The 25682-nt window shown below is 29.0% G+C and overlaps 1 protein-coding gene across 1 annotated transcript in view; it reads right to left on the bottom strand.

Moving 5' to 3' along the window:
• LOC132942367 (myb-like protein O) overlaps positions 1-25682 on the bottom strand; it is a 226106-nt gene that overhangs the window by 58445 nt on the left and 141979 nt on the right. Inside the window, exons 3-6 of the mRNA XM_061010683.1 lie at positions 10495-10962; positions 5987-6465; positions 3648-3929; positions 172-468 (exon numbers count right to left, since the gene is read on the bottom strand). Coding sequence (XP_060866666.1) covers positions 172-468; positions 3648-3929; positions 5987-6465; positions 10495-10902 — 1466 coding nt within the window. The 5' untranslated portion in view covers positions 10903-10962. The remainder of the gene's footprint in view (positions 1-171; positions 469-3647; positions 3930-5986; positions 6466-10494; positions 10963-25682) is intronic.

The raw sequence follows: 25682 nt of genomic DNA, 5'->3' as shown, positions 1-25682 counted from the left end.
ATTGATACGATTCATTTGTTGGGCGCGATCTACACGTCTACCCTTTATAAGCTCATTTTTTTTCGACTGACGAAAATTCCGACGTATCGGATCGCAAAACCTATAACCAGTTCCTATTGCCTAATACGATATGTCGCATGCGACACAGAATAATGTATTGGCGCCACTCACTTCATCTGAAAGTCGTGATACTGTTGCGAACTTATGCTGTTGGCGAAGTCGGGCCACCGGTTGAAGTCGATCGGCAGTTCGACGGGTGCCGTCTGACACCCTTCGTGCCCCTGTTCCGGTGAGTTGGCCGACAACGACGGCTGTTGGACAACAATCGTGGCCACTTGTCCGGTGTCCGACATGACCACTGCGGCAGATTGGCTCTTGTTGATGACCAACGCGTCCAGCAGCACTGCCGAGTTCTTCCGCTCCTTGTTGTTCCAGTTTGGCGTCCGGCTGTACACCGTCGACGGTCTCCTGGAAACCACGCAAAGGCCCGTGGCGATCATTCGTCAACGATTTATTCGACAACACCGTAAATCGTAGAAGTATAAGGATATGGTAGGTAGTATAAAATATAGCTTATGATATATTATTAGTGTTTATCGTTTCTGTTAACTAAAAATTATTTCCTGTTGTTGGTTATACGCGACAGACGTATATCATAAGTATAGTGATCCACGACGCCGTGGTACGCTCGGGCTGTGCTTTTATTCGAATGCAATTTGTAAAATGGGAAAAAAAAATTGTTTAGTGGGGGAACATCTGTTATAACGCGCACACGAGTGGTCCAAAGCCAACATGACTGGCCACATAATAATATGACCTGGTCGGACGAAATCCAAAAAATACAAGAAAAAAAGACCACCGAGTGCGTACACTTACTCTCTGCGCATTGACGCGTTCGATAAAAGGCGCATTTAAACGACAGCTGCTACGGCTGTATTGAATAATGGCACGTCCGTTATTACGATATTTCGTTGTTTGATGACGGATTTTATAATGATTAACGTCTAATTCTGATAAAACAATCGTTTGAGACTGAAATATTGAATTGCAAATATAAAGTGCAGGTAGTATTGAGATCACGAATAAATGCAAAATATTGTTTCTTTTAAAAAAAAAAATATAATTGTATTATTTTATAGTTATGAGTAATTATTAATACATCAGACAAACGAATCAATTTTCCCAAATATTTCAATGAAACAAAAAAATTACAACGATTAATTGTTTGGCGTAATAACTCAAACAAAATAAATTCGTTCTCGTTTAATAATAATTGAAAATATAATAAATTTCTATATCAATACACATAATTTAGTAATTTGATTTTAATACCGTTATTAATGAATAGCAAAATCTTTTATACGCGTACATAGTGTATTATACTATCATTAGTAACCATTAATTTTGACATATCGTAATTTTACAGTAGTAATTAATCTAGTGATATCCGCGAACAACATTCGTGCTGTAGGTACCTTCGTAGCTATATCAAATTAATTTACACGTTGTATAATATCACTTTTAATAAATTACTATTCGCGTCCGATAGGTACTTAAAAAACGTTACGAAACATACTATAGTGTGGTGGGTTATACACGTTTCTTAACGACTAATATGTATTAATATTAATTATGATAACTATAATTTTAATACAATGAGATTTTTATTTATAGTTTTTGATCGTACACACAAAAACTATTATAAATTATAATCGTAATTAATGAAAATTTGCAACGAGCGCTTGATGATATTATTATGCACTGATTATTATGTACCAAATTGTTCGTACGAAAAATAGAATAGCACCTCAACAGCTGAAACTAAACTTTAGTGGTTATTAGGTAATTAGGAAGGTAATAGAAATAAAACATTATTAAGTTAACCTACCTAAAATACAATTTTATTGATCATAACTTTTAATATTAAAATCTATACCATGTATTTAAGTGATATGTTTTTATTGGTTTCATATATAAATATATTATTATTGAGAAAAATAAAATGCGGAATTATAAAAATCATTAAAAATCATATCATCTTAGGTACTTTTCCACTAAAAATATGAGTGTCTTTTAAATTTTATTATGATCTGACTACCATTGACATGATATTTATATTTTTATTATTCAAATAATATACAAAGCATAATAATAAAATGTATTTTTTATCAATTTTTCAAAGTTCAATTTACAACTTACTGAGGCCATAAATTCATAAATAAGGTACTTCTCATATTCCTTTTAATATTTTTGTATAAATTAAATTCAATAATTAAGTATAAACAAATTAAATTACATTTGTATATATTTTTTTATCTTTATGGATGTTAGTAAAATTATTTTCATTATTATTAGTTAAACGTTGTAAATATTGTCATATTGATTGTGACCAGTATAAATTAAGCTGCTTCAAAATAAGATAAATAATGGATGTTGAAATTAATTACCCAAAATCGACAATTACTTTTAAACTTAACGAGGAAGCCAATAAGTGTAAATAATGATAAATTAATGAACGGATTAGCAAATGGAATATGCGAAATGTCTATTTATTATTTAACAAACACCCTGATTATAATAGATATTATTATCAAGGACTACAAAGTGAATTATTTTTAATCCTGATGTTTTCCGAATTAATTAAGTTTCATAATATTCTAGATGCGTCTTGTTATCGAAATAAGTAAATAACTACAAGACGTCTACAATATATTGCACGTTAGTGACGTTAATCATGTTACTGAATTTAATAATATATTACAATTTACAACCAAAAGTTCATATTATATTAATTAATAATCTCCCTTAGGAAATATTCACTGATGTGTTTCAGTGTTGAATGCAAAATATCTTATGCGTAAATTCCATACTAATTACGAGTATTAATTAGAATAAATATAATTTAAAATATAATTAGACTTAAATACGTAAATTCTTAAAAGTACGGATATTTCTGTATACAAAAAGTAATCTTGTCGACTAAATTATAAATAGAAAATAAATTCGTTTGTAAATTATAATGACGTAAACGGAATTCAAATGATTATACATTTATTATAATATGGTATGGTGAAGTAAATAGAAAAATAAATCAAATTTTTGTGAAATTATAAGTTAAGTAGGTAGAACGTAATACCTATAGATAGATTATGCCGATTATGGATCAATTATAAAGTCAACAAAAAAGTTGTTGAATAATTTTATATTACTGTAGTTATTAATATTAATTATATTTTTATCCTGAGATTTAATGGAATTAATACAGATTTGAGGATTTTGATTTCACCCAACAACTATTAATATTACTATATGGCAACTATCCTCCGCCCATATACGAGGAACAGCCGAATTTTAAGGCTTAAAATAAATATTAAAAAAAAATTTATTTCGCGTTTGTTTATATTTTGAATTTCTAGAAGTACAAATTTAAGATAAGAGAAAACTAAAAAACCGAGATTACGATAACAATAAGAGGTAAAAGTTGACGGTGACTTCCGACTGGTGAGTATTATAATAGGTATTAATATTTTATATTTTTTTACCATTATAACATTTTGGAGATAATTAATAAATAATATTTTTATGAAACTAGTGTAATAATTCTTAGCATAATATCAAAGACCATTCAAAACGATTATTTTTCATACCTTTTGGTTCCATCATTAGGTTCGTCTGTTTCGTTGACTGTGGGGAACGTAAAATGCTGTTTAGACTTGGTGGGCGACGATTCGTCGTCGCAAGTAGGTGACCCTGGAAGACCAGTCGGTGACGAAGGAATTGGTGGTGACCCATTGTCTACTTGGAAAGAGTCTTCGCTGTCGATGGTCATCTGTTCAGCGGCAAAACCTGACGAGTTTCGACCGATCTCTGTTCGAGTCCTGTCCTCTTCGAACCGGCTTTTAGCATATCTTCTCGAAAGCAGTTTTAATCTAGATACATAAATTAATTATACAATTATAATATCATATTGAATTGTTATACCAATATTAGTATCAGTATGAACTCGAAATTTTCTTTAATTATGATCTTAATTGAAAATTTTAATAAATTATTGAAAACTGTTTTCATTAAATGTTTATATTTTTATATTTTTAAATTATTTTTTCATATATTACGAACCGTACTTAGTATATAATATTATAATATTAGCAACTGTCGCAGTACCTCGTTATAAATTATAATATGTATTCTACATGTAGGTACACTATTGCTATAGTTCAATGCATATTTATTTATGAAATATCTCGAAAATGGGAATTAGATTCGTTATTTCATTGATTTTGAACTAATAATGATACTCCACTCTCTAATTCTTAGATCCACTTTTTAAATATTACTTTGAAAATATAAGTGAATATATTATTAAGGTTTTTTTTATTTTCATAAGTGTAGGTACTTGGTATATAATTTCAGAATAAGAGGTATGTCAAATAAAAATAAAAATACGTTATGTAGGAATGTACCCACGCATAATATAATATAATATCATCGTGGATTACAATAATAGCCATCGTAAGACTTAAAACGTGCAACGTAAGTAATATAATTGCTTAAGATATTATACAAAAATTAGAAAATATTTTTTGTTAAAAAATCGGTTTCAACTTAAAGCATTGATAATTTTTTCATACCTACGTCACATTTTACTTCTGTGAAGTACGAATTCTACAAACGAAGCAATTGTATAACTTAAGGGTTAACCTATATCTGTCGTCCGTACATTAAACATACAAATAAAATCTCATTGTACAACTGTTGAAATGTACCAGGCTCAGGTGGGTATCTCATCACTGTTGGATCTACGCCCATAGCGAGAGACACCGACACCAACTTGCCCATGACCAGAGGAAGGTACTCAAACAGAAATACGTAGAGCGATGTATTTTATATTAATTATTGTTCATGTTTTCTCAAGAAAAGTCGGGTCACAAAGCTAGATTGTATATTATCTATATTACTATTTAAATACATATTATTATGCATTTATTATACTATTTTATAATACGGAACTTCAAACAATTTTAATGTAAGATATCTCAAGTTGTACGTAAAATAACAAAAATATATTAAATACTACGATAAGCTGCTGTTAAGAACATGAATTCCATCATTATAGTAAATTAAAATAATTTATTTGCATTTGATGGATGAAACGATTGACGAGGCAATTATACATAATATTTAAAAAATTGTATACCTATCCTAAGGGTTTCAATTTATTTTAAAACGACTCTGTTGCTTAAGTAATTATTTTTAAAAGTAAACGTTAAAGTTAAACCAATATGCATAATACATAATATGCTACTTATAGTTTTTATAGTTTTTATTTTACCGGTTTAACATTTTTTTTTTTTGAATAATTTTATTATAGGGTACATAGTTTATTGGAGTTACTCACTAGCAGATACTTTTCAGCGAAATAATCTCTTGACATTAAATGTGTAGGTACTTTGAGTATTTATTGTGGGTACTAGCTGGTTACTAAGAATATTACAATCGTTAACCTTTGGTGGGTAACGATAGTGTTTATTTCCTCGATTTATCTCAAACTAAGTGTACATAATATTATACTTTCATGAGTTCATATTACTTAGGATACGAAACGTAGTAAAATATTTAAGTATTTTTCAAACGTAATTCATTTTGACCTATATGTAAAACCCTAGGGCATTCTGCATGGCAGGTAGATGAATGCGGTCCATACCATAGTTGGTGATAAGTACAAATTCCATACTAGGGTAAAATTATTTACAAGCTACAAATAACATTGTTTTTTTTTTTTAAATTCGATTAACTTTTTTATCATTTGTGATTGTGTCAATTAGGTTAAAAACTCGTTTGATTCTGAGAGACAAAACGTATTCTATTCAAACCAAAATCTAATAACTTTACGAAGCGAACAAATTTAGAGTTATATAATACTATAAAACAACAAGTTACGTTTTTAATAAAGGCCTATAATATTAGCTCCGAGGCGTGGACTTACCTCTTGTTCGCTATTATGGTGTTTCGGTGAAGGTTCTCGAGCAGAGCTTGCCGCTTCATGATGTTGCGCCATTCCAGCGTGTTGTCCGCATCGTCGTCCGCGTTCCGGTCCCTGTCGGCTGCCCGGAAGTCCTCGGCTTCCGCGATGGTGTTCTCCTCCACGCCACGGTCGTCTTTGCCGTAGTTGTTGTTGGCCTTGTTGTCGTTGTTGTTGTTGTAGTTGTTGTTGTTGTGGTGGTGGTGGTGATGGTGAAAGCTACTCGGCAACGTAGTGTACTGCATCAGCGGCATGCCGCTGTCCTCGTATTCTTCGGGTGCGGTGTCCTGGACGGTGAACACTGCCTTCGGGTCGTCCCTGGGCTGCTCCTCGGTGCTAGACGCGCTGTAGAACTCGTCGTCCTTTTCCGCGGACGACGATGACTGAGTTCCGTTGAGCACTTCGTCCAACAGGTTCGGAATGATGCGCATTTTCGGTTCGAACTGACATTTGGGCATACAAAACATAACGGTTAATAATCAACATTTACGCCGTCGTGTTGTACTTATTGATAGCTGTTACATAGTATTTTAATATTGATTATTACACGTCAGTACGTCACCGGTGGCTGTCAAACAGGGCTGGTATAGGGAAATCGATCTCCTCATAACCCTTTTTTCAATATTTATAATAATATAAATTACAAATTATTATATATCTTTTATAATAGTACCTAAATTCCTACACCACATTGGATATCAATATAATTATTTTTGTGTGTTTATTTTAGATTTAAAACGAAAAATACTTGCGTTTTTGTAATAGTTTATTGTAATTTATGACTATTGATAAAACTCACTTATCGACTATATTGTATCATCAAAATATTCGAGTAAATGAAAAACCATTATAATTTTAAAAAAAAAATGTACGATTATTATTAGTGGATTCGGGTTTTCATAAAACACCACATACAATCTTTTTTTAGAATCTGAATGGAGTGATGAATTTATTGGTTTTTTTTTATTTGACGTCACCTTTAGGAGTTATTAAAACGATTGGATATCCCACTTTGAGGTTGGATACATAGTTGGTACTTTGGTGGGGAAAAAAAACATTTGCAAAAATGTTTCAAATCATCAAAAGTAAACAAAACACACAATTTTTTAAGCATTTGAACTGAAATTTGTACGAAAAACCCGTTTCGACAAAATACAAATTGTTTTATAGCTGTAATTAAAAAAAGAATGACTCTTGGGAATTGAAATTTTCACCAAATATCCATAATAGAATTTAATGACATGATTATAGCACACATAAAAAAAACATATTTAACAATACCAAGTGGCAAGTACCATCCATAAGTTACTTAGGTTTGAATCAAGTGATTTAATGTAATACATTAAGAACATTATTTAGAAACCAACATTTACAATTTTAAAGTGGTGTAGGAACAATATACCATAACATTAAAATTTTTTTATTGAAATTTACACGTGTATGGTTTTACCTATAGATAAACCCATATAAAGTCATACCAAATCGATCTAAATTTACGGACTATTCACCGGAATATGAATACTACATTAATAAAATAATACGTATACATGTATACGATATGAGTACAGGATGTAGTCAAATATTGGTAATAATAATATTCTCAGAACGGTTATATAATCACGAGTACCTACGGGAGAGATATTGAGAGAAATTGAATATCAAACATTATAATATAATAGAAGCTATACTAATATAATATTATGATAGTGTAATAGTAAATGTATCAATATAGTATTAGCTAAACGTACGTGAAGAGCATTTAACCATATTTTTCCACCTTGGTATAAAATATTATGTATAAATTTATGTTTAAAACTTTAACGACATTTTAATTAAATATTTCACATCACCTAATTTCTTTTAATATAAATTTATTGCTGGAGCTACAGCCTATTAATATTGTAAAATTGTATTTTACAGAACTTATTAGTTCATATAATATATTACTAAAAAGTTAAAAAAAAAAACAATTATAATTTATATGTATATTTTAGTCTTATGAAATATTTGAAAAAAATGTACGTCTAGGTTGAAAGTTATAATAATGTCTTTTAAATAATATGAAATAATATATACTTTAGTATACTGGGGAAGAAATGTTCGTATCATACATATTTGCGAATAATGTCAATAAATGTTGAAACTGTCAATGAAATATTTTTCGAGGTTGAAAGACTGATTCACTAAATGATTTTTTTTTTATTATGATGAAAACATGTGACATTTGCGGAATTGTACTTGCCGTTTCAATATTCATGGCGATGAATGTCAAACATAATAAATAAATAAATAAATGACCATAACAATCGATATCACATTCTGTTCGTTGTTGTAAAAAAAAAAGAAAAAAAGGAAGGCATGCCAGTTGGGGATTTAAATTAACGTAGTGTTGTGCTTCAGGTTCTCGAGAATCATTTTTAAGTTGAATTAAATTAATTGTTTGAACTGAAAAATGCATTTGACACGGGAATTAAAAAATATCCGATAGAATTTAATGGAAGCACGTGAAAATCACTTTTATAGGACAATATTTGGTGTTGAATAACAACACAATACAATACAATATTGGAATTCAAACGTGCTATAAATACAGGTATACTAAAATACCGTGTCACTACTCAAATTCAATAAGGGAAAATCGTATACATTCTTTTTATTTACCCTATGATAATCTCGGATAATAAAAATTGGACGATGGGGAATTGATTTCTAAATGCCCTTTGTGAGTTATTACAATGGGCGAAGTAGTACTATGCGTGGATTAATATCCACTTTCAAACAAACATTGGGTCAAAACACTATGTATATATGTATATTGTATAACAATAATACATCCTTGCTTGTGTTTGTGGATTAAACAATGGTATAATGCGCACATAATTCCCTTAACGCCTTTGGAGAGTGTGGCTGAGTATATTTCGTTTGGATGTTTTATTTTTATTTAGACGCATTTTAAAGCAATATTGTTTTTATTTTTATTTTCATTCTGCTGTTGCTTCACGGTAATTGTTTATTCGTATTCTCTAAAGGCGTACCTATACCATTATAATATTATATTTACATACATGTGACTTTAACGAATCGTCTAAAACTCTTTTTTATCTTGAGCACAGACGCTTGCAGAATACAATATTATCTTTAGAGTATTTTGAAGAGTTTTGTTTTGTAATGAATATACCGATATGTAATTCACTTATATGTTGTAATGTACATGTAATATATATATCATATTTAATTATACTTTCTTATCAAACGACATTTAAATTTAAAGATCTAATACATTATAATATTATACTTACAATTAAATTAAGATATCAAATTATATTAATTTATTGCAGTAAATTACTATAGTTCACATCAATTTATAACTTTAATTAATAACATTTTAAAAGATATTATATTATAATATTATTTGATATAAAAAATAATAAAACGTAGTTTTCAAAATTAAAATGAGATCAATGGATTACGTAGAAAAAAATGTAATTTATTTATTAAGATAGATATAGATTATAAATGTAGTTTAAGAAATTTCCAATAAACAATAGTTATTAGTTATAACGTTTCAAAATTTCCATATCTATTTGAAATTTGCAAATTCGTTTAACTTTGATCTTATGATAGTCCTGCAGTACAGAGTACAATAATAATAATATAGTGCGGTCACTAAATTTTGTTGGGTAGCACCGATCAATCGTATTGTGGAATATACTACTCAACCAGGAATAATTGAATTCTACCACGTCTGACTGCACACGGTTATCACACAAAACCGTTAGCGGTATTAAGCTTGTTACTTGGAAAAACGTTGACGAGATTTTTGCGTCCGTAAACTTAGCGGCACACATGTTACTGAGTTAAATAAACCTATTCGACAATTTCATTGGACATTGTTGGACAGGTTCCACAATTTGTTGGATCTTTGTTCATTGTATCAAATGTTTGAATAAGCCCAACTAACTTCACATCAAGTTTCGCATTCAATTTTTCCAAAATCTTCAAAAACCATCTAAATTTGTTCATTACGGACTATCATCAACAACTTTGGATGGTTTTCGAAGTTTTGAGAATAATTTGGCCGTTGACTTAGTGAGAAGTTAGCAGAATTTTTTAAAAAACTCGTATACAATTGACCGACATCCAACAAATGGCGAGACCTTCCAACAAACCTTAATGTACAATGGTTTTTGAAGCGTTCGACCAAGTGCTGGCTGTTGTTATTAACTTAGCTGTGGTTTTGGAAAATTGCTCATAATTTTTTAATGACTGTAGAACAAGTTCTAAAAACATTCCAACAATATTGTTGAATCGGTTTGAATTCTGTTATGTGTTTGCCACAAAGTTCACAGACGTGAGATTTTTCAAATAATTAACAAACTTTCGTTTAAGGCCGTAGCACTTTTATCCAAATGATGAATAGGTGGTTAAGTATACTGTCTACAATTTCGCAACTATATACGCGTTGGGCTCACCGGGTTGTCGAAATTGTCCTCGTTTTCCGTGTCGTCGGTAACCGTGGTCATGGTGGCCGCGGACGAATCGGTGCTGGTGTTCACCGTGGCCGACGATTCGATGGACACCGAGCTGGACCCGAATACATTGAGCTTGGGCACCGGTGACGATTGCTGCGATTGCGGCTGTTGGTGCTGCAGGTTCTGATGGTGCTGCTGCTGTTGTTGCTGCTGCTGCTGTTGTTGTTGTTGTTGTTGCTGTTTGGTCCGGTTGAGCATGCGTTGGGCGCCGGCAGACTTGAAGTGGAGCCGGCGCAGTGCGCTGGACGCGCTAGCGATGAGATCGTTACCGGATGACGCGGTACCGTAACTGGAAGCCGACGACGGCGTGGGGGAACCCGGCGCCGACTTCCTCACGAGAACCGCCATTCGGTGTTTGCCCGTGCCGCTGACCACGTCAACGCCGGCTGGAGTCCATCCACCACTTGCCTGTAAAACAGAGAAAGCAAAATTCCGACATTATAATATTATTTAAATATCGTCGGCTTGATTCACGACTATCGTAAGTCCAAAATGGTAAATTTTTCAGGAGCTGTTTCGTCGGCCTGATTCCCTAACTCGCAAAGGACGTATCTCCACCGTTTATTACAATGATAATATTATGAAGTTACGACTTTTTCTAGGTTTTAAAACCATTATATCGGAGATAAGACGATTTCAAAACATCAATTTCGTGTGGAATAGAATTTTAAAACTGGAGTGATGTCTTAATCATACGACGCGTTTTTATTTTCTTCAGTTTAATCGAAAATAATCCCAAAATCAATAAAATGGAGTTACGATAATATTTCAAACTAAGCAAATGATAATATGCGTATGTACCTGACATTAATAATTATCAGTCGTATAGATTACACGCACATCATTTTGACGTCACACGCGCGTCCTACTTGCGTAAAGTTGTTATATAACGATAGGTAGCTGATATTATTTCAGTCGATTTTCGAAAACATTTTCGAAAAAAGTACCTTTAAACGGCCCACCTATTGTTTATGATTTTAATTTTTTGGCCTCTACACGAGTATGTCTCAGTGAGGCCCAGTAATGTCATGGATTTAAATTTAAATTTAAATAAAATTTCGAATTTATGAAGCCTGGCACGACATTCTGGTCTCCTGCGACTTTTGGCTGTACAGCGTTACAGCCTCGTTTTTATTTACCAAATAATTGTGTGATGATCATTCGAATTCAATTTTATGGCTTGGAAAATTGTCAGATAGGTACTACTATATTATTAGGTTAACTGTTAGGTTTATACATTTTAATTTTAATATAGAATTGAATTATAATAATTATTTATTACTTGATTTTTTTAAATTTCTTTAAATTTAAATATTTCTCTACAAACAAAAACGTTTGTTGTTTGTGATATTTTAGTATGTAACATTATACTATTTCCCAATTTTTATTTTAGAAGAAGAACCTTACAATGTATACATTTTAGTTGGTATGAATACGAATTATTGATTATAACATGCGAAATTTAATGATTTATTTAAGTAACATACATTTTTAAATAATTTGAAAAACACGATTAGATTGTCTCGGACGTAGCTGGTGCAGAGACCTTCTAAGTATGTAAGACTTTAATGTACATAATAAATCGTTTAAAAGTGTTTCTGTTGAACGTCTTCCTGTACGTTTTATCGCAGTACTTTTGTCATAATACTCATATCATATTTAATTATTAATACAAATGTATAGATTGTAAATAAACACTAATCAAAAAACACTTTTTCTAAAAAAAACTAAATAAATAATATTGCGGCATTTTAGAACAACCAAAAACAAATACAACCCATAATAACCTCATAAATAAAATATCAACCTAAAAGTAATAAAAATCACATTGAATTGAGTATCGACAGAATCGTATTCGCATAATTTATAACAAACAACGAAATTATTCATTGAAAAGTAGTAAAAACGAAAAAGCAATTTACAGTAACAAAACTGTACAAACCCGCATTAAAGCCAGAAATATTGTTAATAAAACCATTATTATGTATTTATAAGCTAAAATAGGTACAAACATTTTGTTGTAGTTAATAAATAATTTTTTATATTTTTAATACTTTGTCGTTACATAACAATGATATAAATTATTATAACAGCAATGGTATCGGTAAAATAAAAACAAATTATTCCAATATTTGACAATGAATTGAAAAGTTTCAGCTACAATGTTTATAAATATGTGTGTGGTGGAGGGGAGGAATCCAAAGGATACGTCTGTTATCAACCCCTTAATGGTGACTGTTTTACTGTTATGGATAGATGATTACGAAAGTGTCGATTGTTTAAATAAAAAAGTTTGCAAATTCATTCCTTCAACCAAATTCAGTTGATATGAGATGCGTTCGTGTCTCGTGTTTACGAACATTCGGACCACATCATTCCTTATACTTCAAGTAAGTTTTTACAGAATTGTCAAAACTTCAAATTTATGAAAAAATAAAACAAACACGATAACTGACAATAATAAAAGTAAAGTTTAAAATAATACAGTTTAAAAAAATACTAGAATACTGGACACTTGATAACTACTGATAAGTACTTTAGTTTTGCTAAAATGATTTATAAATGTATTTCTTATTAATTTAAATAATTATTATAGTATAATATTTAATAGTAAAAGAATTTAACATGGCCATATAACAAAACAAAAAATGTCTGGTTTTTCATTTCTTTCAAGTCTTAGACATTGATGAAAAATGTACAAAAGTGCAGAATGGTGTAGGAGCCTAATTTAAAGTTAATTAACCATTCGAAAAATTAATTTTATTTCATATTTTAGGCTGTAGTTTTAAGAGTAGTGAGACTAATGTAAAAAACATTAATATTCTTTTTTTCCAAAAAAAAAATAAATATATTCTGGAATGTATTTATTTATAGTAATTAGATAACTATTGGAACAGTCACTTTTGTATTAAATTATCAAGAGTAGATAAAATAGGATGATTATTATTTACCTAAATAATGTTAAACCTTGGTCGTGTCAATGAATAATATAACAACTTGCATATTTTATTTATTTTTACATACCATTCACAGGCTTATTAAACATATTCATACTACTTAGTGCTATTAAACATATTAATCAATAAATAAAAAAAAGCGGGTAAGTGGATGTCGCTCTGCTGTACAGTAGGTTCAGTAGGTTACAAGTAAGTCAATGTATAATGGATTGTATTCAACTTGTATTCAATGATATAATATCATTGTATAAGAAAAACGATTCTGAGCGGAGACGGTTATCAGTTTAGATTTTTTAAATTTGTATTATTTATTATAGCCTTTAAGTTAAATTTATTTTATTCTTTATTCGTTGCTACGGAGATAAACAAAGCGTTAGAAATTAAAATCCCATTTTAAGCGGATTTTCGTAATTTGTCAGTAGTTTTTCCCGTGGCATTAAATAACTATTGAGAAAATCGAAAAATGTCCTCTCTAAAGTACCATCTTGATTCAATTTTCTAAAAGATAAGGTACTATATGTTGAAATCGAAGTACTCCTTCTGGTAAAAATTTTGTATACAGGATATAAAAAAAAATAAACACCATTGTAAAACCGCTAGCTTCCTCGCTTCACTCAGAATCTAAAATATAATATGATATTATATTATATAAAATGTACGAAGACAAACTCTCTATTTTATATTTTTAAAACGTTTTTTAGATACATTATCGAGATAAATATTTAATTTTTATCTAAAAAATGTAATATGTTTTGTTGAAAAAATACTTTCCGTGAATTCCGTCTACTAGTGAAGAGTGTCCATACACCAGAAATTATTCAACCAATGGTCGATCTCGTTCGATTTTCAGATCACAATATCATTATAATTTAATTTCAAACACTTCGTAGACTATGATGTTTAATTTGCGATTTGATATCGATGCAATTTGTCCCGGAAGCACGACGGTAAGACAATTCGGTTTGCCACGAACAGCCATTTCCGACACTTCAAACACAATGTCGCGTTAATAATAGATGTGTGCCCAATATACTGTTAACCTACAATTCGTCTTTTAAACACCGATTAACCTCGCCGTTCGTTACCAAACGGTAGAGGGTATACAGGGTCATGAACATCCGAGGTAAATTTTTAAATAATAATTGCATGTATTATGTTTTAGTTATAGGTATTATGGTTATTACACACGCTGAACTCACGCTGCTATCGGACAATGATTAATTATTGCAGTTGGCGTGTCACCGATAATTTGTCAATGAGAATTATTATCAACTGACGTACATTATCCAAAAACCCGGTTTAACACTCAAAATCAACTGATGTAGAACTTGTTCACATCAATTATTATACGTAGAAACTGTGATCCGTTAACACGGACCTATTGTCACCAGTTAGTATAGTGATCGAAGCATGAATAAAATATAATACTATGGATGTACCTAACCCATCCACTATCGCATAGTAATAATAATAATTAGATATTGTCGTCTACTAAATTAATACAAACGTACTTTATTGAAATCAGACTAAAATATTAAATATCAGTTACGTGCGAGTTATGACATTATATTATGGACCCGATCGAAAATTAACAATTTGTCGAGGTGTGTTGCATAGAACACAATAATCAATGTTAACAAATTATAAGGTCAATTGACATGTTTATAATATAATAACTGTAAAAAACAAATGAGTATGCTAAGTTATTTTTTTAATCAACATTCACTCTTCACTGTTTATACGAAGGAAGGAGGGAGTACAATGTTATTGCTGCAGTGTTTCGTAAATCAAATTTCCACCATACCACCATCGCGGGGCGTGTTAAATTAAGGTGCTTTTCACGTCAGGAAAAATATGTTTTGTTCACAGGAGATACCTATTACATTATTATACCTGTTAATCAAATAAACGCAAAACCATACTTATACTCTAGCACCACGGAGTATAATGTAAAGCACCGCGTTTCCGACTTCCGGATAAGAGGACCGATCCTTTAACTGAACCAGACCATCGTCCGGACACGGTAAAGGATACGGACGTTTCCCACGTTTTTCGAATTAATTAAAAACTCAATTAGTTAACTTTTTTAAATTACATTTTATCCTTTCGCTCTTGTTAGGCCAGGAAAAAAAGATAGGGTATAATATCTTACGCGCATTTTCCAGTTTTTTTCGCACATTAAAAGAACCCTCAGTAGCATTTTATTATTATTATTATTTTTTTTTTACTGTACATATTATATAATATATTATAGTATTATACTTTTCGATCGAGGTAGGCAGCGGGCAGAGCGGCGCACCTATCCTATCCATTGTCGGCCGGATGTACTCGCGCATTTACCTCGACAAACTTCGATCATCCGGTGTTTTCGTTGTTGATTTTTCTCTTCTTTTATTATTTGTGCGTTTATATTTATCAAGGGGTAGAACACAGCATTATAATAGCAGCAGTTCGGATGGAGAATAATAAATGAAAAAAATAAAGATAAAAACAATAACGCGACCGACTCGTATCGTGTTCTAATGGATGCACTCTAGTTATTAAGTGTAATAGTCTCAGTAAAATGTTTCTCTATAGGCCTCATTTAACATGCGTGAATTTACAACCATACATTCATACCCACCCAATTGTGGGTCAATAATACATGTTTCGTTCACAAACGCTTTAGGATTTGTACATTGTGTGCCAATGTCGGCAATTCGTCACAAACATAATACGAACGACGACGTGTCTAGATGGAAATCCAAAACGATTTAATATCATATTATTATAATTATATGTTTACAAATTATTATTATATTATACGGATATGATAACAAAAAACCTACGAATTTATTGCATTTTAGGGTGAACTGAACAGTAGTCACTATTTTGTGGTTAAACGGTTTTTTATGTAAAGAGGCATTTGTCAATTTAATTTTTGTTGGTTTTCAGTAAACACAAAAAATTTTCTAAAATTATTATTTTTTCGTTAACTTAAACTGTTTTTTTATCTGTTTATTTTATAGTTGTATAAGTTTTTGGTATGTGGGTAGGTATAAACCCTGTAAGCTGTTGTAATAGATGGGTATAAAAGAAAAATTACGTAAGAATACTAAATTATTAAATTAATGTGATAAAAGTAAACTTAAGAAACGACTTGTGCCTCATCGTATTTTAAAGTAAAAAACGATAGAACCATTCGATCGGTCGTAAAACTACACACACAATTCTAAACGTATATAAAAAAAAAAATAACAGCATTTGACTTGATCCTCCCGTTCTGTTTTTAAGAGTTAAATTTTAATCTTAACTCTATTTTCCTAATAAGTAATAGTTAACGATACACGTAATCATGCTTTATCATGCTATATCATTATGAAATGTATAAATTGATTGTATTATGTTATTCATAAGCTATATAAATTAAATAAAGCTAAATTAGTATATTTATATTACAAAAAATCTTAAGTAAACACTGACATTTACATATTCAATAATTATTTATTGGTATGAATGTTTCAGTATCTCACAATTTATCACCTGTCTATAATTTATTGTAACAATACATTTTAATATACCTAAAAGTAATTAAATTATCACTGTGTTGAAAATAAAAACTTTGCCTACCTATTGTTAAAAATTACACAATATGACAACAAAATGTTATCTAAGATAATAATGTAATTCAACAATTATTTTTTTTGTTACAATAACGACCGATTTCTTGAGGTACCCAATGGTCAATAATAGAATATAATATTAATAATTTCCATTATCATTTTTTTCTTAACAAGTGTGTTGAAAGTACATTGTTATGATAATTGCTAAACAATAATAAATTGTAATAATCACGGTTCAGCAATTTCATAAAAATAAAATTAGTTTCATGTAAATTAAAAATATTATTATTGAAAACCCCTTGACGGATGAATAATTTTATTGTACACTGTCAAAACAATAATATAAATAATTGTTTACAATCAATTTCCGGATGTAACAATATAAACCTAAATATGAGTAATATTTTTTCTGTTCTCATTGTATGCATATAAGAATGAGGTACTCTCGATTTAACTTTTGTAAACATTTGTTTTTTCACTCATCAATATTTAAAGTCTTGTATTTTTAATAACTTAACAAGTTGATATTCTTTCAGTATTATTATTTATATTATATTTAAATTTCTTCCATAAAAAAACATGGAAACTATTCTGAACATAAAAATGTGGAAGGTATATGAATATAAAATATTTATATACCTTTCATTAGGTAGGTATATAATAATTTAATTATGAAAGTACATAAAAGAGAATTAATTTTCTTCAGTTAATCCTATATTATTTAATCAAATTATTAACAAAATATAAAATATATATCTATTGTATTTAAAATAAATATGAATAAAATCTATAAATTATGTAGATATTGAATGATGTTTTGACATATTAATTATTATTATAATGCTAGCTATTTCCCACGGCTTTGCTCACATATAATTAGTTTTGTTATGATGAGCAATTAAGTAGTACCCAAATTAAAATATATAGATGAAAAGGTTGTTATAAAAACAAATAAACAACTAAAATATGCCAAACTACACAAATTAAGAATTAAAAAAAAAAAAAAATAGAATATTGATACCTAGCTAAAATTGTAACTAAACATTAAAATGTTATCATCCCTTTCACCCCCTTGGGATTTTAATTTCGAAAAACATAAAATACATGTATTATTAATTGTATTTAAGAAGATTGATACCAATTTAGAAGTAAATTGTACTATACATACATAATTGTCCTTACACGTTCTTCCCACCCCCATTAGAGTTTATATTTCTAAGAATCCGTTTTTAAAAAAATGTTTTTGTTCTCAGTTACTAAATACAGTCCTTTTAAAGATTAAAAAATAATAATTATTTTTTATAACAAGCAAATTAAAATACGTCATGACTATTTTGAGGAAGTTTATAAGATATTTTTAGTAAAAAAAAATGTTGTAAGATTGTTAATGAAAATTCTCAAAAAAACTTGTATGGTGATTTTTTTCTAATTAAATTGTTTTTATTACTGTTTTTAAATTTATTGTACTTATTTTCAGATTTTCAGTTAGTTTATTTTGTATAACAAACAACTTAAAATAATTACTTGGTAGAAAGTTTTTTCTCTCACAACAATATTTATTAGTCTAAAATGAACTATTAAGTCTCTAAGAATATAATTAGTAGGTATATAAAACACAATGTACAAAGAAATGTTTGAAAATCAAAAATTCTAATTTTTAATTCTAATAAAATAAACCAAGTAATATATTTTATTTAATATGATTCGAGGAGATTTTTTATTTCGAAGACTTTATATAGTATAATTTTGTTTTCAAGAGATTTATTTTAATAACGCCACATTCTGAGAAAATGTATTTGTACAATTTTCGTTTGATGTTTTGTATGTTTGTCAAAGTCAAAAACCAATTGGATGTTAAGTCTTTTGCACGTTTATATAAAATTAATAGTACAAAAGAAAAAAATAAAACGTATTAAATAAATCGTAATATAACATGGTCTGATTGATATACGTGTAAATTTCGTAAGTAGGAAAACTGACATTTTATGTTGTCGAGTATGTCACTTAAAATGTAAACCATTTATTATTAAATACTGTACGAAGTCATATAAGTTTTATACAAGCTGTACTACGAGTAGTGATTTTGTTTTATTATTTTTTTCAAAAATAAGTTAGCATATTATATTGTATACAATTTTTATCCACAAACAAGGAAAAAAACAAGGATTTTTTGGGTATTTTTTAGTTTAAATTGCGTTTATTAGGTAGGTACCAAAATCAGAGGAATTAATACAATCTCTTTGGAAAGTTACTGTGCAATTTAAACATTTTAAAATGTAAAGACTAATGCGAATTTTCAAATCATTAAGAACTAAGCCAAAAATAACTTTTTGAGCACTCGTATTAGTAAATTTCTATAAATACTTAGGCTCGATAGCCCAATGGTGTTTTATAGATACAAAAATTCATTATTGAAGTTCAATGATGAATCATTTTTAAACTACAAATCGTTTTGCATTCCAATGAACAATAATTACGTTATTTCATTTTAATAACAAAAGTAATCAGAAATTAATTATTATTGTTATTATATCAATATACATTTTTGCATTTATCAACAAATGTGTTTTTATGAAATAGCCTTAACAAATAATAACTTACATATTAATTAATTTTGAAAATTTAATGCGAAAATTCAAATGTATGTAATAATGTATGTTTATAATAGTCTTATATTATTATGTATGTCAAATCAAATTATATTATATATCTGAGTAAAAAATAAAAATATAATTCAACGAAAAAATGTGTTTTTTACTTCAATTATTTGTAAAGGACCTTATAGGCACATACAAATATTTAAAAATGCATTTTTGAATATGGTCATGTTATTATTTATTTTTGTTCAAATATTAAAAGTAAACAAGCATTTGAAATATAATACGTTGTATTTTTCTATTCTCTCGTTCTAGTAAAATATACCTTATAAGTATTCATTAAAAACACAGAAACACAAAAGAAATAAAATGTTTGTTTATTGAGGGCCAACATAACTAGCTTATAAATGTAAAAATTAATTTCTCAGGAACAAATATTACCTCCATACATTTTGATAAATGAATAAAACAATATTTTGAACTGTTTTATGAGACGTTCATATACTTTTCACTATTCATATTCATCATACAATTTTATGCCAAAATATTTTCGTTAATTATTGTGCATAGTAACGCCCCGAACGAACGCGTAATAGGTACATAAGACGACAAGATACTATAATTAATTTGGTTACGTACAACAGCCAAGTGGTATTAAGCACTATAGGGTAGCATCCTCTCCTCCTACACGTTTAAACTTGATATCAAAATCGAGACTGCAAACCATCTTTTGTGTTCCGTTCGAATATTGTATAGTTGCCATATTAGCAGCAATAGAGTTGCTCAGTGAAAGTTATTACCGGATATTCATCCTACGAAAAGGGATCGCAAAACATCCCCAATATCACTTTACATAGGTAGGTACGCGTATATGCATATCAACGTCGACTTTGTAAAGTTCAACCAATAGCATACTCCGGTTTCACCTTCAAGCAGTCGAATGCATTTGAGGTTGTCCATGTACAATTGGACAATATATTAAACACAGCGATATGAGTAAATCTTTTTTATCCTTCTTTATTTCATTCGTTTCAGTCAAACTACATATATCTTTTTGCGCCGTTCCAGTATAGGTACCTACTCTTTTCCAGTTGAACGATTTGCATTTACCTGCCAAATACTTATACATTTCGTATGCCATTATAAATCGACAGTTCCACAACTTAATGGTCAAACATGTAAGTTCAATCATTTTGTGTAAATTAAGTAAAAAAAAAATAATGATTAACAATCTATTAATATGTGTGTCGTTTGTTTGATGTATAACTTAAAAAAATGTAAATAAAACAAATTATAACAGTTTTATAATATATTATTACATAAAACAGATTAATAGCATTACTTTATACTAAAGAAATACGTTTATATGAGAGTTACATTTTTTATTTGATTTTTGAGGGTTACGGTCTTTTTTATCTTATGCAACTGTAATATTAATAATACGTATACCTACTAATTTAGAAGAGTTAAATGAAAAATAACGAGATTCTCTTTTTAATAAAATACGGCATACGCGCTAGTATTAATATCATGCAGTGAAAAGATAAATGTTATGAGTGCTAAAATTAAATAAACCCAAACAAATAGATTACATTTTTATGCGTTGTAAAAACTTTGTAATAAATATCATGTACGATTTATTAAAATATAACGTTCTTCGAAAAAAAGTATATTTAAATTTTAATAGTATGAAAATACGGTTCTTTAACCCGCCACCATTGTGAAAAACAGGAATGTCAATTTCTATTTAATTGGACTATTTATCTCCTAAACATATAATACTATGATGGTAGGTACCTTCAGAATCACCCGCGTGTCTCAACATTGGAATTTTAATTTAAGCCGTTATTAATACGTGGTCGTTCTTTATTGCATTCTGTATCTAAAGCAGGAAGTCTTATCGTGAAAAAATAATCTAAGTATACCGTAAAAAAAATGAATAATAAAAAAATAAAATGGAAATGTTCAATGGTTTAAAGCGTCTGTCTGTCACATTTCTGGTTCATTTCTATCCATGGACACAAATAACAAAAGTTGTGATTGTGACATTCTGTTTCAGATTTTTTCACTTTTATTAACAAAAATAAAAACGTAATATCATCCGGTGAACCCGAGGGATGATAATAAAAGTGGTACTGAAAAAAATGCCTTGTGAAGAGAAATGCGAGCTTGTTATGGAAAAATTATACGCTCTAAATGCAAATATAACATGAAAGAAGTATGATGCCCCTCCCGAGAAAGTTTCTAAGCTATAAGAACGATAGAAATCACAAAACAGTACACATAGAACGAGCACACTAAATAAGGACATTGTTTTAAAATTATGATGACAATTCAAAGTTTTCGTTTTCTCAATGCATCACATTTTTAAAGACAAAATTAGATATTAATTGTATACAACAGTATAGATAATTTCCATGTTTCTATAATTAAAACAAAAACCAGTGATGTGATACAGTCATAGCTACTGTTCATTTTAAATACTTAATACATAATGTTATTACATATTATAATAACAATATAGTCTTGCATTATTCAACAGACAACTGTGGCTTCATATTCAACATTTACAGTTTTATAAAATAATATTTATGTTGACAAGTAGGTATAGATACAATTTGAAAAAAAAATTAACAATTCACTATGGGCTCTGATATTATTGAACAGTATATAACCCTATACACATTCAGGCTTTGATAATTCTCAGTCAAACATTTTAATGCTAAAAACTTAACACGTTGAGCGCTCCGGTGTTTTTCACAAAATATGGCTAACCGCCATGAGACCCAATTCTGAGTCTCAACACAATATTACCATAAGTTGGTTTTTGAGTCCCATTTTTGGGTCTCACTACTCTCACTACAGTAGTTTTCAGCCGATACTCCTTTCTGGGTCTCAATAATCAGTACTTTCTCGTCCGATTTAAAATCTACAGTGTTGCCACTTTCAGCAGGTGTTACAAGTTTGCAAATATGATAATTTGTTTTTTTTTAATCAATATTTGTTTAATTTGCCAAAACTGTATTTAAGTAAACCTATGAAAAAACCCGAGGCGGGTGAGGACAAAGTTTGGTGAGACCCAATTTTGGTGCATACTAAAATATTTAGAAATGTGTATAAATAATATAAATGAACAATGATAAATATAATATAATATGTATAATAATGTATAATATATGGTTTAAGGGTGAAATGAGTATTTATTCCATAGTTTACGTAAATCCGTTGCATAAAAATAAAAATCTACTTACTGTTTCGCTTATAAAAATGAAACATTCATTGAAACTATAAGTACAATTGCAGTACCACATCCACAAAAAAAGTTTGAACTCAAAGTTTGTAAATGATTATGTCTAATGAGTTACAAATAAAAAAATTATGGTTTATGGTCGAAACATTTTTCTTTTTCTTTTTCGTCAACCCATAATATTATAGTATTACACAATACACTCAGTTAAGACATAAGTAAATATTTTGATTATTCGATACAAATTTTTATTTTTTTGAATATGGACGGTGTGCTTACAACTGCAGTACGGCAACTGTTGAAAACGTATTTCCCCTTTAGAAATCAAAATATGACGAGATACAATATGATACAAACGAAAATAAAAATTCTGATGACTATGGACATAAATTCATCTTTTTGTGTGTGCACATAGTCGTTTTATGTTCTTTATGATTGACAGATGCTACAATGGGAGCCCCGAAGAAGTGGAATGTGTTCGCGTGTAAAACCCTCAAAAAGTAAGAAAGAAAGATAGTTAAAAGATTTTCCCACCATTTTACCATCCCTCGAACTATTGCGTGTTTCGTGGTCATTTATATACACATAGAATCTAATCTTGGACGCGATTTTCATTGGTCAAAGAATTATTTTATTTTTTTGATCAGTGTGAAAGAATGAGGTCAACTCGTAAAGACAATGACCTTTACTGATTTTATTTTGGAAGTGTTTTTTTCACTTTTATTTTTCTGCAAAGAATTTAATTCTAAAAACCACTAACAATGAAATCTATAATCTGTTATTAGGTACTATAAAATGGGTGCCATAACGATGAACTTTATTTTTATTTTTTTCAAACAATGTTTTTTTATAACATTTGTACTTTAAACCACTATAGGCTCAGAAAAAGTTAAATACTGGATTTTTTAATTATAACTTATATTTAATAAAATAATTAGAAAAATCTTTAAAACAAATATAATATAATAATATGGATTTACTAATATATTTTACGAACACACACATTTTGATTAATAGGTATTTGTAATATGTATAATATAATGTCTAATGTGTTTTATGTACAAATATAATAAATTATAGTTAATTTTTAAATAAATTTATTTAATAGCTACAAATGCTAATCAATATTAATTTTCAATTATACAATATGTTGTACAGTATTATGTCAATATTTCGCAAAATTAGTTGTATTTAGTATAATAGTTTTCTGGTTTAAATTGATATACTACTGACAGTTATTGTATAATTATTGAAAGGTTATTACTTATTTCATATCCATGCCACGTTAATTTTATAATATTAATTTCACCGAGTATAATATAAATACGTATTACAGAATTTTCCAAATTTTATCCAAAACCCTTAAACCTACTAAATCAAACTCTTAATTATTTTTATATCTTTGATTGAGTAATTTTATTTTAAAACTATTTGTATTTTGTAGAGATATTTAAAAGATAATTCACCGTCTCAACAAATATTATTACCTTGTGAGTAGTATTTACTTGTGCATTCTTCAATGGATAGTCGAACACTTTTACATAATATCTGTATCTTATATTCCAATTTAGTTAATATTATTATATACATTATTAAGGTACTATAATATTATCATTTTTTTTTTTTTTTATTTAAAAGCCACTAGTATAGACTATGATAGCTTAACAATTACATAAACTATCTTATCATATTATGATTAATTATACATAAACATAAATAATAAATATAATTTAATCGTCGCTTGTTACTTTGATATTTAACATATTATTATGTATTAACAGTAAATCGTACCATCATATTATATCATCTTCAAGCATATTATAATTAATGTGCTTAATACTACAAAATAATGCTCATGTTATATTTGTATAAATCCTAAGGAGTGAGGGCCGCGGTTGGCTATATTATAGTTCATGTTTGAGAGTAATAAAAGCTTGTGTTTAGCAGCAGTGAGTTGAATTTTAATGCATCAGAAATCTTTTGAAAGAAATTAAATCCTCAGTAATGTGTCAACCCTTCAGCTAAATGTTACTCCAGGAATTTTATTAATTTTACAACTAACAACAGTGGAATAGTAGAATGGCTCCAGCTATTAATAACGCCGGTGTTGTTAAAAATAGCACTTAGTTTTATTTCGCCTTACGTGAAATTACATTGACCTTATGTTGACTTTTAGAGTTCTATTGTTCGTACATTTTTAGGATATTGCCATATAGATTTTTGTATACCCGAGGGTAAATTCGGGTTTTAGCGAGTAACTACGTTAAACTATATTGCATAAATTAAGTTTTATTTATTTTTCAGTTTAATTCCACGGCAAGTTTACGTATCAAAATTAATGCGTATTAGGATAGGATATCGTACGATAACGATTTAATGAACTCTATACGAGTAATTTAATTTAAGGATATATTTTGAGATTACGTCATAGGTTTTTTGAATGCAATGTGAACCCCATAGCCATTTATTGTGAAGTAGAGTGGGCTGGATCAGATCAGATCAGACTATTAGACAGACGGTTTATTGAAATTTAATATTTTTGACAATTTTGCGGTGCACTAAATGTAATACTTTCTATAAATAGGTACACAATGTTTTAGTAAGTTAAAGATAATTTCATCAATATTATATTATGTAATATTATACTCCAAACCAACGTAGGTAAAATGATTTAGTGTTGATAAAATATATTATATTTTAATAATTTATGAATTTTTATGAGATT

Source organism: Metopolophium dirhodum, chromosome 4 (assembly GCF_019925205.1).
Source record: "Metopolophium dirhodum isolate CAU chromosome 4, ASM1992520v1, whole genome shotgun sequence".
In the NCBI taxonomy this organism is placed as follows: Eukaryota; Metazoa; Arthropoda; class Insecta; order Hemiptera; family Aphididae; genus Metopolophium; species Metopolophium dirhodum.
The sequence above is the reverse complement of the archived record's forward strand: the minus strand, read 5'-3'. Positions and strand labels throughout refer to the sequence as shown.